At 46.9% G+C, this 13,407-nt stretch overlaps 1 protein-coding gene across 3 annotated transcripts in view; it reads right to left on the reverse strand.

The window, feature by feature from the left end:
• The window catches only part of LAMA3 (laminin subunit alpha 3), a 265,798-nt gene that overhangs the window by 97,113 nt on the left and 155,278 nt on the right, over positions 1-13,407 (reverse strand). For all 3 annotated transcript variants that reach the window (XM_017498569.2, XM_037727996.1, XM_037727997.1), the window contains 5 exons: positions 11,330-11,456; positions 11,103-11,242; positions 9,708-9,823; positions 8,336-8,547; positions 7,152-7,356 (listed from right to left, as the gene is read on the reverse strand). In XM_017498569.2, coding sequence (XP_017354058.2) covers positions 7,152-7,356; positions 8,336-8,547; positions 9,708-9,823; positions 11,103-11,242; positions 11,330-11,456 — 800 coding nt within the window. The remainder of the gene's footprint in view (positions 1-7,151; positions 7,357-8,335; positions 8,548-9,707; positions 9,824-11,102; positions 11,243-11,329; positions 11,457-13,407) is intronic.

Here is a 13,407-nt window from a genome sequence, read left to right on the forward strand (position 1 = left end):
CCTGTCATCTCTCCCTACCTGATCCCTGCCGAAATGATTCCATAAGGAAGTAGCCTCAAAACCACATTTACAGCAATGTAGATATAGAGTATAAATATTCTGCATGAAGTGCATGGCTCTGGTGCAGTGGATTGTAAACTCTGGGAGGGGTTCTGAGACTCTTTTGGAAAGCTGGGTAAATTATGGGCCATCTTCTCAGAAAAGTGTCCACTACACTCACAGAAAGACTCACTCTCACATACACACAATTTTGCATTCTCTATCAGAGGGTTCCCGGCCCCAGGTTAATAACACCTACTCTCTTCTTGTGACTCTCAGACTAAATGTAACCCAACAGTCTGGCAAAAAATAAAATAAAATAAAGCCTGTTCCCAGTTGATTCATTATTTCTGCAGAGACAGCAAGCGTGGAGCACAAGGACTTTGTTGGTCTAGAGATGGAAACGAAGAGAGTCCAGATGACCCTCCCAAAATAAAAGCCATCAGAGAGAGGAGCCTTAGAACAGAAGAGGGCCTTTGGAGATGGCCTGACATAGGCTGGGGGAACCTTACTTCTCTTTTCCTGGCAGTGAAGGAAAGAACACTGTGCACAGAGGGACAGTGCTGCCATGAAGTGCCAACCTGGCAGACTGGCATCCCAAGGTCTGAGCATTTCTTTTAGCAAATATGGGAGGCTTCTGGCCAAGGGAGCATTAATTGGATGCTGGTGGCAGGTGAAAAACTCACTGAATGCCACTGGTGGGCACAAATCAGTGTCCCCTGAGCAAGTGATCTGAGCCTTTGGACCTGGAAGGGGAGATCATGCAGACAGGAGCCTGCGTTTTATATTTCCACTTCACTGGAAAGGAAACGGACAGGAGTGTTTGCAGCAAGGGCAGCTATGGAAGCTGCTTGTCCAGACAAGGAGGAAGGGAAGCAAAATCATGACTGACCTGTGTGTTCACTTCAGAATGTATGTGAGATGATGTGGTGGAAAGAGAGTGACTGAGAGCATGTGGCCAAGTCAGTAAAATAGGACCAAGCTCTGATCCTCACTCAGCATGTGGGTAGCAGCTGAGAGCACTAAAGCAGATGGAAAAAAGCCAACAGAACAGAGGGAGGGGAGCAGCGGCCTGCACATGGACCCTGAGTGGCCTCACTGGAGCTGCTAGGCCAGGGTAAACCAAAACAATATCTATATTCCTGAGTATGGCAATACTTAGATCGTTGAGCTTGTGACTCCTGTGCAAAGACAGTTTTTGGTGTTTCCATGCCAACAAGGAAGGTTTTGGTGGTGCCATGACAATAGGGAAGAAATAGGATACTTCCTTTTAAAAATCTGGCTGAACATCCTTTAAAATGGCTTGAAGTCAGCCTGACTTGGTACGTTTCTCCACAGCAAATGGTACCCAAGGAACAGCCCTACCAGAATTTATGGTACCCAAGTAGCAGAATGGCAATTCTGGGGAAGCAGGTCAAGAGAAGTCATCTCCATGGCAATGAGCTCCTGGTCAAATGCTATGTGACAATATCTGGGCACTGGTGGGTGCTTGCCTTGTCTCAGAGAATCAGGCCCAGATGTGTTGGGGTGAGCTGCATCCTTTGGTCATTAAATACTATAGGGCCTTTCATATTATGCTCACGTCAAAGTCCAGTTTTGATCTAGAGCCCAACGTCTACCTTATTCATTCATTTATTCACTCAAGAAGTATGGCGTGCCTTCTACATACACATTCCTGTGTTAGTGCACATGGGAGAGAGGGGACAAAGTAGAATAAGTCAGTCTTGACGTAGACACATTTTCACTGAGGACACGGGACCTAGAATGTGGAAATTAAGAGAGAAGCTGGCTAAGCAGTCAACTTGCTTGGCCAATCAGATGATGAGGAGATCTCTGTGGACTCATAGAAGGCTCCTTGCATTCTTTGAGTTTATGCTTTTAACACAAAAATCCTTGAAGGACAGGCATAATTTGGGGGTACTAGAAGAGGAGGGAGCCCTTTCATAACTGGAGAACAGAACATAGACAAAAAGTGTTTAGAGGAAGTGAGAAAACCAAGCCAGAGAAGAAAGCAGAAAAAACAAAAGGCTTTAAGAGTTAGGGTAGATGGAAGTCAGATCATCATGGAAAGTTGGTCTTTTTCCTGTGAGACAATGGGGAGTTGGGGAAGCTTCTTGAGCAAAGAGTGTGATGTCAAGGCAGTGGTGTTCCCATAATAGCCCACACACAATATGGCGCTCACTATGCTGCACTGTCACTATTCGTTAGAACAGAGACCACAGACATGTGTGCCTTCCACACGAAGCACAGCACCCAAGCTGGAGCAGGTAGTAGATGCACTTTGAGCAACAAAACACATGCAAAATAAAATTTAAGGAAAAGGAAAAAAAAAACAACCTCACAAGGAACTGAGGAAGATGTTTCATCCTCATTAAAACAACAAAAACAAACAAAAATACATGCCAAGAAGATAAAATCACATTTAAGGGTAGGCTGTCATGAAACAGAAAGAAGATAAAATCATAAACATATACACATTTATCAACACTGTCTCAAGTTCACAGACTAATAGAACCATGGATTTGTAACAAAATTAAGGGGAAGACAGATATTTGAATCCCAATATAATTGTTCATTTAGTATATTCCTCTTAAAGATCCAAAAAAGAAAGAAAGAATGAATGAATGAATGAATGAATGAATGAGTAAACCAGCAAAAGGAAGGTCAATTAGGAGAGCATCAATATCATTTGCACATGAAGTAGTAAAAGGACTTAGCCAGGCAGTAGACAGCCTGGAAAACAAGGGGGATAATATGTCCCTTGCCAGAAGTTGACACCTCACTGGCTGTCGGGAAAATGGGTTGATTCTGAGATGATGCTCAGATTTCAGGCTTAAAGAACTGGAAAGAAGTCATTACCATAAAGTAGAATTTTTTTTTAATCCAAAGGGAGAAATGGCTCGAAAGGGAAGACAATGACATGGGTTTCAGAGATAGTATCAGTGTTGCAGAATTCAGGAGTTAATGATTATCCAATCTAGCTCTTCATAATATATGTGAGGAGACAGGAGCCCAAAGAGCTTAAGGACCTTGTCCAAGGCTACCTGCGTAAAGTCAACAAGGGAACCCAGGTGGAGTTGATTTTAAATAAAGGTGGAATAGGACAGCTTTCAAGGATCAGGACTGGAGCTGTGGATCTGGGGATCATCCAGGAGTGGGGGTGGCTGAAGCCAGGAGAATGGGTGGAGTCTTGGGGACAAAGCATAGAGGGAGGAAGGCAGACAGCCATGAATGACCTTGGCAAATAACCACATCAGCTAATACTTACTGGGTGCTCAGAATGTATCAGGTACTGCTTTCAGTGTGTTCACAGAGGATATTTAACCCTCTACACAACTTTAGGAGGTAGGTGCCTCCAGGACCCTTATTTTATAGATGAAGACCTAAGGCTCAGAAGACAGAAGTAATATGGCTGAGGTCACCCAGAAAGTGAGCAGTGGAGACAGGGCACAACTCACACTATACATTCTCTTGGTCTGGAGGCAGAAGGAGAAAATGAAGCCAGTAAAATGGCCAGAGAAGGATTATCAGAGAGGTGAGAGGAAGACCCCAGTGTTACAAGAGACGGATGACAGAGGGTGTGCAGGTGAGAACCCTGAGTTCCTTCTGTGTGGTTATAGAGGTCATCGCTGTGTCAACAGCACATCCCTGTGCCTTTACACTACCTGACCAGCCTCACTGATTATTTGATAAGGGGCATCAAAGAAATTGCCTCACCAAGTTGTTAGGGTTCATGAACTGATGCCTAGCTGGAAGTCCTTCCGTTCTGAGAACACCCAAATCTGTGACCTTTTCTGGTTTTTAATTTCTCCATTTAACACAAAGGCTCAGTAAATCTGAGCAGAGATAGAGGGCATCCCCAAATCTCTCCTGTGGCTACTACCCTTGTGAAAAGGCATGAGGTGCACGTGGCTTCACTGGATGTCCAGGTGCACTGCCATCTCCTTTGGTCAATCTGAAAATAACTTGGATGTGGTCAACAGCATGGCAGTTTTTATCAGGGGTCTCCAGCTTCCTTGGTCTGACACAGATGGACAAAGTCTTCTGAAGATGTTCTAGCCCTTTTGTGTATTCAGAGGATCTGACGGCACATATCTTCCATTATTAGGAGCAGATAGAAATTTATCTTCTCATCACTATAGACATATATACTGTCGTGTAATGCTATAAAAAATGAAGTTTTGATCAATATAAGCATCTTTTTTATCTTGATCTAATAGAGTTGGCCAGAATAACAGACCTTTTGATAATTACACAATATAGTCTGTGATACAATCAGAGATTGAAAGAGAAATGGAATCAGAATTTTAAGTTTAGATAGGAAGTTAGAGATGGTTTTACCAAACTTCATTTTACAGAGAAGAAACTGAAAGCCAGGAGGACAAAATGACTTTCCCAGTCTCATCGCTGGGACTTGCCAAACGTGAGTCAAAGGCTCAGTTCTATGGTTCCAACTTCATTTATTCTCATTGGCTAAAACTACAATTCCAGGTTTACTTAAGTGAAGGGTGAGTATTGTGGATTGCTCAAATTATTTCTGTAAATCATTTTAAAGTAGGTGAATATTTGTAACAGTTTGATTTTCTTATAGTATGATAAAACTGAACACCTATAAGTAGTCAAATACAGTTTGAAAATTGCAGTTTTCCAGCTTTGTAGTTTGTGATGCTTTGTACAACTGCAGGACGATCTGTTATGTGACTGTGAAAGGATGTGTTTTCCTTTTTCTCACAAACTCTGGGTATCTCTGATTATTTCTTTTACACGAGCTTTAGACTCCTCTAAACATGTTTTTCATAAAGGAAATTTTCTAGGGAGGGAAAACAAAACAGGCAATCAAAAGCTTTTTCGGCATTTACACTGAAATTATCATGGGCAATTTATGGTAATGTAAATTTTCTTACATTTTCTGCCAACGCCCTTTTATAACAAATCCACTTTGATCATGGGAAGATGTATTATCCCATTAGATTATTATAGTCCCTTTCCTAAAGTCAAAAGTAAACAGTTTTATATCTTGGTTTAAGTGTAATACAAGTCAATAAGATTCCAATTCTGATGATGCTGTCAGATTTGGGCAAAACTTACTATAGACATGCCTCCATCTTGAGTTAGAAATTTTCCAGTCTATTAAATTATCATTGGCAGTGAGAGTTTGTTAAAAATAAAACTCCTTAGAATTTTTACGTAAAATACTACAGTAAATCTGTTCATCACTTTCTGGTGCCTTGACAAGATCAAACATTTTTTTAAAGCACTCCTGGTTTTCTTTTTCTGTGATAGCAGCATTGAGAAATTGTGTGTGAAGTTCCATCTGCCACGATTTATTGTTGACAAACTACTCCCTTTGAAAACTCTACTGCTTCCCTTCCTGCCGGAAAACCGCTGCTCCATCTCCTCCTTGGTTCCTTTGTTTCCTGTGATTAAACACAGGTATCCCATCCGGTTCTTGAGTGACTAAGCTGACTCAGGCAGGACTCACACCTGTGGTTTTAAAGACTTGGAATGTTTTATGATTCAAATATTTCTCCCAGTTTCCTTACAAGGTCCCAGTAGTATAAAGGAGTTGGTAGGCACCAGCTAGCAATGAAAGGTGTGGTGAAGCGGACTTCCTTACACAAGTGAACACAGCTGCTATGGAGAGTTAAATTGTATCCCCAGAAAATATCTGTCCAAGTTCCACCCCCAGTACCTTGTCTGGAAAAGGGTAATTAAGTTACCTTGTCGATGTAATTAAGTTAAGATGAGGCTATACTGCAGTATGACTGGTGTCCTTATAAGAAAATGAGAAGAGACAGAGACGTACAGAGAGGAGAATGTCACAGGAAGACAGAGACACACAGGGAGAACAGTGTGTAATGGCAGAGGCAGAGGTGGCAGTGACGCAGCCACCAGCCCAGCGACTCCCAGGAACACCTGCACACCAGAAGCGAAGAGAAAGGCATGGAACAGGTTCTCCTGCAGACCCTCCAGAAGAAACCAACCCTGCTGACATCTTGATTTTGAATTTCCGGGCTCCAGAAATACGTGAGAGTAAATTTCTGTTATTTTAGCATCGTTTGTGACATTTGTTAACGGCAGCCACAGGAGACTACCACAGCCGCCCTCGAGCGGGAGTCACTGAGGCCTGTCCCCAGCTCCAGGCTCTCACACCCAAATTACAGACTCCATAACAGCCATGTGCCTGGGTGGGTGCTGAAGGCAGCGGGGTGCATGGTGAACATTCTGCTTTCTCCTGCACACTGCCATCCTGGCCTGGACTCTGAAAGCTCTGACTCAGTTTCCCTGCCATATCGCCACTGATCTAATTCTTACCCATCCCTCCTTCCAGGAGCCATCCCCTTTCTCTAGCCCCTGCAACCCCCCAGCTCAGTCCTGCTGAGATCAGGCTCATGACCTGGAACCATGTGATACTGACCTCTACGTTCCAATGTAGCCCCTGAACCAAACCTCTCAGCAACGCAGCATCTGCTTGAGCCAAGGTCTCCACCTGTCCCTTAGCTATTAAGTACTGGACTGCTTGGTGGTCCTCTGTGGGAAGTCCCACTCTCAGGCCAGGCTCTCCAGCCTGTCTCCTGCTCACCCTGACTCCCTCCTCACTCCCACCAAGCTCCGCCATGGAGGCCTCAGCATCCCTTCCAGCCCATCCTCACCAGGGATTTCAGACTTTGTCATGCACTGACCTGAACCACACTGCCAGCGAACCCTGGAAGGAGGGTATGAAGCTCATGCCTAAGTACAAATGGACAGGTGCTTGCCACAAGGCAGCCCAGCAAAGCACACAGATACCTTCATTATGCATACATCACGCCTCTCCCACTTTTGTCTCGTGGCACACCAGAACACAGTCCCATAGTGACAGCATGCTGGAGTCAATGGGCAAGGCTGCTGCTGGCCCAAGGCAACTGGCATCTGTCCACGCAGGCTCTGCCCAGCTCTGAGCTAAGGGACTGATCACTCCACCCACTGCAACCCATCCTGGCTGGAAAGCTCACGCTGAGGTCAACACAGGGCACCCTGGACAGGGTGGAAAGTGATAGTGACCAGTGTATGGGCAGATGGCACACAACCTCCCTGTGACAGAAGCGGACAGGCTCCTCCCCCCAGCTCACCTGCACTGCCCGCTGTCCCGGTCACACTCCAGCATGGCAGCCTCGACAGTGCCCCTCCTGGAACAGTTGCAGGCTTCGCAGCCGGCCACGGGGTGGAAGCTGAACGAGTGTGTCTCACAGACCTCGCACTGGGGCCTGACTGTGCGGGGAGGGCAGCGGCACTGCCCCGTCATCTCTTCACAAAGGTTCCAGCCACAGCTGCATGCTGGCCATGGGATAAAGAAACGCCATGCGAGGGTCAGAGGCCGCCTGGCCTCCAGCAGTGCTGCACCAACTGCCAGGCTTTCCAGAAGCTTCTAAGAGGTCTGAGAGAAATATTTGGATCTGAAAGACCCGTTTCTTGGAGTCAACACCAATCACACCAAATGCTCATGGCAGACAGTGTCGATGGGAATGAGGAGCAGCGGTGCCAGCCAGCTCCAAGGTAGACCCTTGAAGGAGCCCACCACGCTGCCACTGTGTGCCACTCGTATGGGGCCTCTGGACCATCAGAGGATTCTGGAAATTGGCAGGAGGCTGCTCACAGGCTCCCTGAAGTGGCTCCACATCCACATCACCCCAGTGCCCTGCGGGTCCAGAGCCCAGGACCAGGGCACGACCTGGCAGCAGGGTCCTTGTTCCCTGGCCTCCACGTGGGGACTCTGTACACTGCGTTCCTCACTGCAGTCACATGAAGGGAGCTGACCCTACCCTTCGGGCCACAGGATGGTTCTTAGATTAAGGTCCCACGGGTTCTCATTCAGAGAGTAGCGCTGCCACGTGACCCTGGCTGTTCTATCGCAACTGAGTTTGGGTTGGGCCAAAAAAATGGAAGGTGCTTTGGTGAGGAAGGGGATCAAACTCTCCAAGACTCTGTTTCAGACTTGTCACACTCACTTGTTTTGCCAAGTGCATAGGTCACACAGCAGGGGAATCACAAACACTTACCTTCTAGAACATTACTACTCTGAGTGTGGTCCATGGACTAGCAGTATTGCTACTCAGAGTGCAGTCCATGGACCCGTGGCCATTTATTGGAAATGAAGAGTCTCAGGCCCTAGCCCGGGTCTCCTGAATCAGAATCTGCATTTCTCAAGATCTCTGGGTGAGTCTGTAGCACAGTGACACTGAAGGAACCTGCCCTAGATAAGCATCATCCACACGGGACAAGAGCAGACCTCAGGTGATGGGAGACGTGCACTTACGCCTGCAGCGTGGGAATCCGTAGTGGCCTGTTGCACAGCGGGTGCACTGCCGCCCGATGACATTGGGCCGGCATGGGCACTGCCCACCTTCGGGGCTACAGTGAGGGCCCGTGGCTCCGGCGGGGTGGCACTCACAAGGCAGGGCGCCTTTATGGTAAAAGGCTACCAGGGACCTGGCGGAATTCTTACAGAATCTGGAGGCTGTCTGGGGGCTGTGGAGACAGAAACAACTCGTGGTGATGCCCCGGAAGGTGTGTATGGAAGTGGTCCCAACCTTGCCTTTACCACCTGCTCCAGCCAGCAGCCTCTGTGGGAGGGGCTCATGGCTCTGGAGTTGGGGAAGAGTGGGAAACACCCCACCTCAGACTCAGCCAGGGACAGCCACCCATCTCCCGCTACACCGGAGGAGACATCACAGAACGGGCCCATGGGAACCTTGCACAGCTGGAATAAAAGAGTGGAAATAGCCCTAAAGGATGAACTATATGGTATGTGAATTATAGCTCAATAAAGTGATTACCAAAAAAGTAGGCCTATGTGTGTAATAATACAACTAATAAAATGATAATGAGGAGGAGAATCGCCAGCATTCATTGAATGTTATGTGCTGGAAGCCTTAGTTACATCCCACATGACCTCACAATCAATTGGGCCTAAGCCCCAATTCACAGATAAGGCAACTGAGGTTCCTAGAATTCAGGCAATATTCCCAACGCTGCAGGGTTACAGAGTGGCTGAGCAGCATTCACAGCCAGAGTTGCTTGACTTACGAGCCTTTGCTCTTAATATTCACTGTACAGGAGGCGTCTGCCTCCCAGGGCCTCTGGAGCTCCTGGGTTCTTCAGGAACCCTACTATGGGGAAAGGGTGGGTCCACAGAACAGAATGGCAGGAGCTGATCCTCGGGGCCATCCTAGCTCTTGGCATTCAAGGATACAAGGAGAGAGGGCAGGGGGCCGTGTCTCTGGACACTCACTGCTCAGTTAGGTGGCAGAGGAGAGTGAGATTGAGATTGACATTCCTCCCGGTGGAGGGGACCCTGTGTGGCGTGTTTTAGGACTCTGTGCTGGCACACAGGAAGCAATGGAGCGGGAGAGAAACTCCTAATCAGCCCCTGAATCTCCGCTTGGAGTGTGGACCCCTGATGAGTTCATAGCTGAGGACAGTCATCTTTCCCAGGCAGCACATGGCGAAGTCCATCACAGGAGGGTCAGTGTGGAGAAAAAACATCTTCCCCTGGGACTCAATGTCACTCTCTTGGATGGTGAGGGGAAGAGGATGGATCCAAGAGCCAGCCCCTCCCTGGGCCTGAGCGGGTCAGGAATGTGGGTGTGGCTCTACATTCCAGAACCTTCCCCCAAAGTGATACTCACTCAATGTAAAAGCTGTTTTTTCCACAATTGGTGATAAACTCGAGTGACTTGTCTATGGATTTTTTGTGAAGTATTTGGTAGTCATAGTTTTCTGTAGGCATCACTAGAACGCGGATCTGAAAGACACCCACCAGCATGTCTTAGAAATTCCAATGATGGCACAGACTTAAGGCTACTTATTACACAGGTTGAGCATCCCTACTTGAAAAATCCAAAATCTGAAACGCTTCAAAATCTGAAACTTTTTGAGCACTGACATGATGTTCAAAGGTCATGCTCAAAAGAAATGCTCACTGCAGCATTTTGGATTTTGGATTTTTGAATTAGGGAGACTCCATCTGTAAGTATTATGCAAATATCCCAAAGTCTGAAAAAATTTGAAATCCAAAACACTTCTGGTCCCAAGCATTTCAGATAAGAGATATTCGACCTGTACGTTCTCTTCACTGACATCAGTGCTCTTTATTGTCAAGACAAAGACCAAATGAATCGGGATTAATGAAAAAGAATCATAAGAGCAGGCCAAAGCCAGGGTCGATGGCTCAACCCACATTCCTATGTAGGGAATAACAAGTCCCCAGGCAGAGCCCTTGGAACTTCTACGCAGAGAAGCAAAGGCTGGTGTGCTGGCTGGGCCACCGGACCTTGGAGGTAAGCAGGGGCCTTCGGGATGGCCAGGGCTCCATGTGACTCATGCCTGGTGTTTCCCATGTGACTCATGGCTGTTTTGTATTTTTAAAGGCAAACAAACCAAAGTGGCAAGAACATTGCAGAAGCTAACACCACAGCTTGTCCTTGGAGCTTACATCATACCTGGTACTCTATTATGAATAATGGTAGCTTGGTTCTCTGTGCCAGTATAAATCAGAATATGCCTATAGCAAAGAATGTAGAAATTTTGGAATGCCTTTGGCAACTGCTCACCAGCTCACAGCTTACAGGGAGCCTACTACGCTCATGATATTCAATTCAATAAACATGTGCTGAGCACCATATACCAGGCGGTGTTCTAGGCATGGGGGGTGCAAAATGCACACATGCAGCCCTTGTCTCCTGGGAAGATGACATCTTCAGACAGGAGGAGGCCCAAGAAGAGATCTGGAGGGCCACACAGACAGTCTGGGCAATGCTTCCTTTAGGAACCTGTGAGGAAGCAGGGACTGGTGCAGAGGGGAGATGCCTGCTCTCTTTCTGTCCTAGTTCCCTTGACTTTAATTGTCACATTTTACTTATTTATTTACTGGGGAAGGGGATGATAGCTGTGAAATTTAAACATTTTTCTACAAATATGACTTCAACACCTTGGAAGAATTATTTCCATGAGCCAAACAGACACACAGAACGGCCAGCCAGGCAGCCGTGTGAGGAGCAAGTTGAGGGACAAGCGCAACGCACCAAAACCAAGGACTTTCCTTCTGGAACCTTCACGGTCACGGCTACTTCAGGCTCTGAGATGTCAAACTCAATCTGGCCTTCGGCTATCACTTGATCCCGGCAGCCAAGCACATGGGGGCAAAAAGAAGCACGGAAAGAGCCTGGCAGAGAGAGAGAGACTTCCCGTCACGCACGGGACTGCGGGGTCGGCCCGAGGCAGGCAGCAGGGCCTGCTCACTGCGGCTCACCTGCCCGCGGCCGCCCGCCATCCACCGACACCCACGCGGGAAACGTCGGGTGCTCTGCTTGGTAGAAATGGATGACAAAGATGTATCGGCCCAGGTGTGGTACACGTCCCCTCAAGGTCACTTGATTCTAAGAGGAAAAAAGAAGAGGAAAGAAACAAAAACCCTCAAGCTGAAGAGCTATGAATAACTAGAATCATGGAGTATTCAGAGGTTAAAAAAACAAAACAACCTAAGTATTTACCAGTGAAATGACAACCCATCTTCACCCAGAAGCCTTCATGCATATGTTTCCAGTAGCTTTTATTGTACACACAATAACTGAAAACAAACCAAATGTCTCTCGCTTGCAGAATGGATAAACAAGCTGTGGTACCACCATAAATGTTGGAGGGGGTATAATTTGGTGAATCAGGTTGGAAACCTGTTTGGCAGTATTTACCAAAGTTGAACACATAGCCCAACAATTGCCCTTCTGGGTACATACCCAAAAGAAATGTGTAATATGTTTGCGGGAAGGCCATACTTGAATGCTCATAACAGTGCTATATATAATAACCATGCAATAAAGACTCTGACCCATTTTAGGGGTGAAGGGAACAGAGTCTTGCTCTGTTGCCCAGGCTGGAGTGCAGTGGCACTATCTCGGCTCACCACAACCTACGCTTCCTGGGTTTAAGCGATTCACCTGCCTCAGCCTCCCGAGTAGCTGGGACTACAGGTGTGTGCCACCATGCCCAGATAATTTTCATATTTTTAGTAGAGACGGGTTTCACTATGTTGGCCAGGCTGATCTCAAACTCCTGACCTTGTGATCCACCTGCCTCGGCCTCCCAAAATGCTGGGATTACAGGCATGAGCCACCATGCCCAGTCCGACTCCATTTTTTTTTTAAGAGACAGGGTCTCACTCTGTCACCCAGGCTGGAGGGCAGTGGTGCAGCCATAGCTCACTGCAGCCTCAAACTCCTGGGCTCAAAAGATCCTTCCACTTCAGCCTCCTAAGTAGCTAGGACTACAAGTAAGTGCCATCATGCCTCGGTAATTTTCAAATTTTTGTAGAGACAGGGTCTTCCTATGTTGTCCAGGCAGGTCTTGAACACATGGTCTCAAGCAATACCCCCACCTTGGCCTCCCAAAGTGCTGGGATCACAAGTGTGAGCCACCGTGCCCAGCTCTGACTCCATTTTAGATGTTTGCCCAGCTTTCAAGACCTATTACATCCTTGTGCCTTTTGCCCCATACCCAACAAGCTGACAACACAGGACAGGGGCTCCTGGCTCCCAGCTCCCACCTTTGTCATGAGTAGGGAGTTCTAATCACACAAATTCCAGCCCCTGGGAGAAGGAATCCTACCTGGGGGCCCTGGCCCTACCACAATAAAAGCTAGAGCCCACGCTCCTTTTGCTCAAGCTCGAGTACAAGCCCTGCTCTCCCCAGAAAGCCTCACTTTGTGAGTAATGAACCTTTTAACCCACAAAAATCTACAACAGCAACAACACAAGAACAACTAAAGCTTATCCTCATTTTTCAGATGAGACCCATGACTCAGGGAGGGTAAATAGTTCACGGAAAACCATACACGAATTTCATGACAAAACCAGGACTAGAACTCTGTCATCTTGATTTTGACTCATTTCCCCCTGCTATTCTAGGCCACATGGGATCTTATCTGATTCTACCACTCAGATGCTGTAAATACCCAAACTCAAAGCACTGTGAACAGATGCAAACCATCTTTGAGATTATAAGGACATAATACAGGTTGAACATCCCTAATTTGAAAATCCAAAATGCTCTAAAATCTGAAATTTTTAAATTTTTTAAAAAAATTTTTTTCCCATTTATTTATTTTATTGCATTTTAGGTTTTGGGGTACATGTGAAGAACATGCAAGATTGTTGCATAGGTACACACGTGGCTGTGTGATTTGCTGCCTTCCTCCCCATCACCTACATCTGGCATCTCTCCCCTTGCTATCTCTCCCCAGCTCCCCACCCCCTACCATCCCTCCCCTATCTCCCCCCAACTGACCCCAGTGTGTAGTGCTCCCCTCCCTGTGTCCATGTGTTCTCATTGTTC

This window comes from Cebus imitator, unplaced genomic scaffold, assembly GCF_001604975.1.
Source record: "Cebus imitator isolate Cc_AM_T3 unplaced genomic scaffold, Cebus_imitator-1.0 Scaffold12, whole genome shotgun sequence".
Lineage (NCBI taxonomy): Eukaryota > Metazoa > Chordata > Mammalia > Primates > Cebidae > Cebus > Cebus imitator.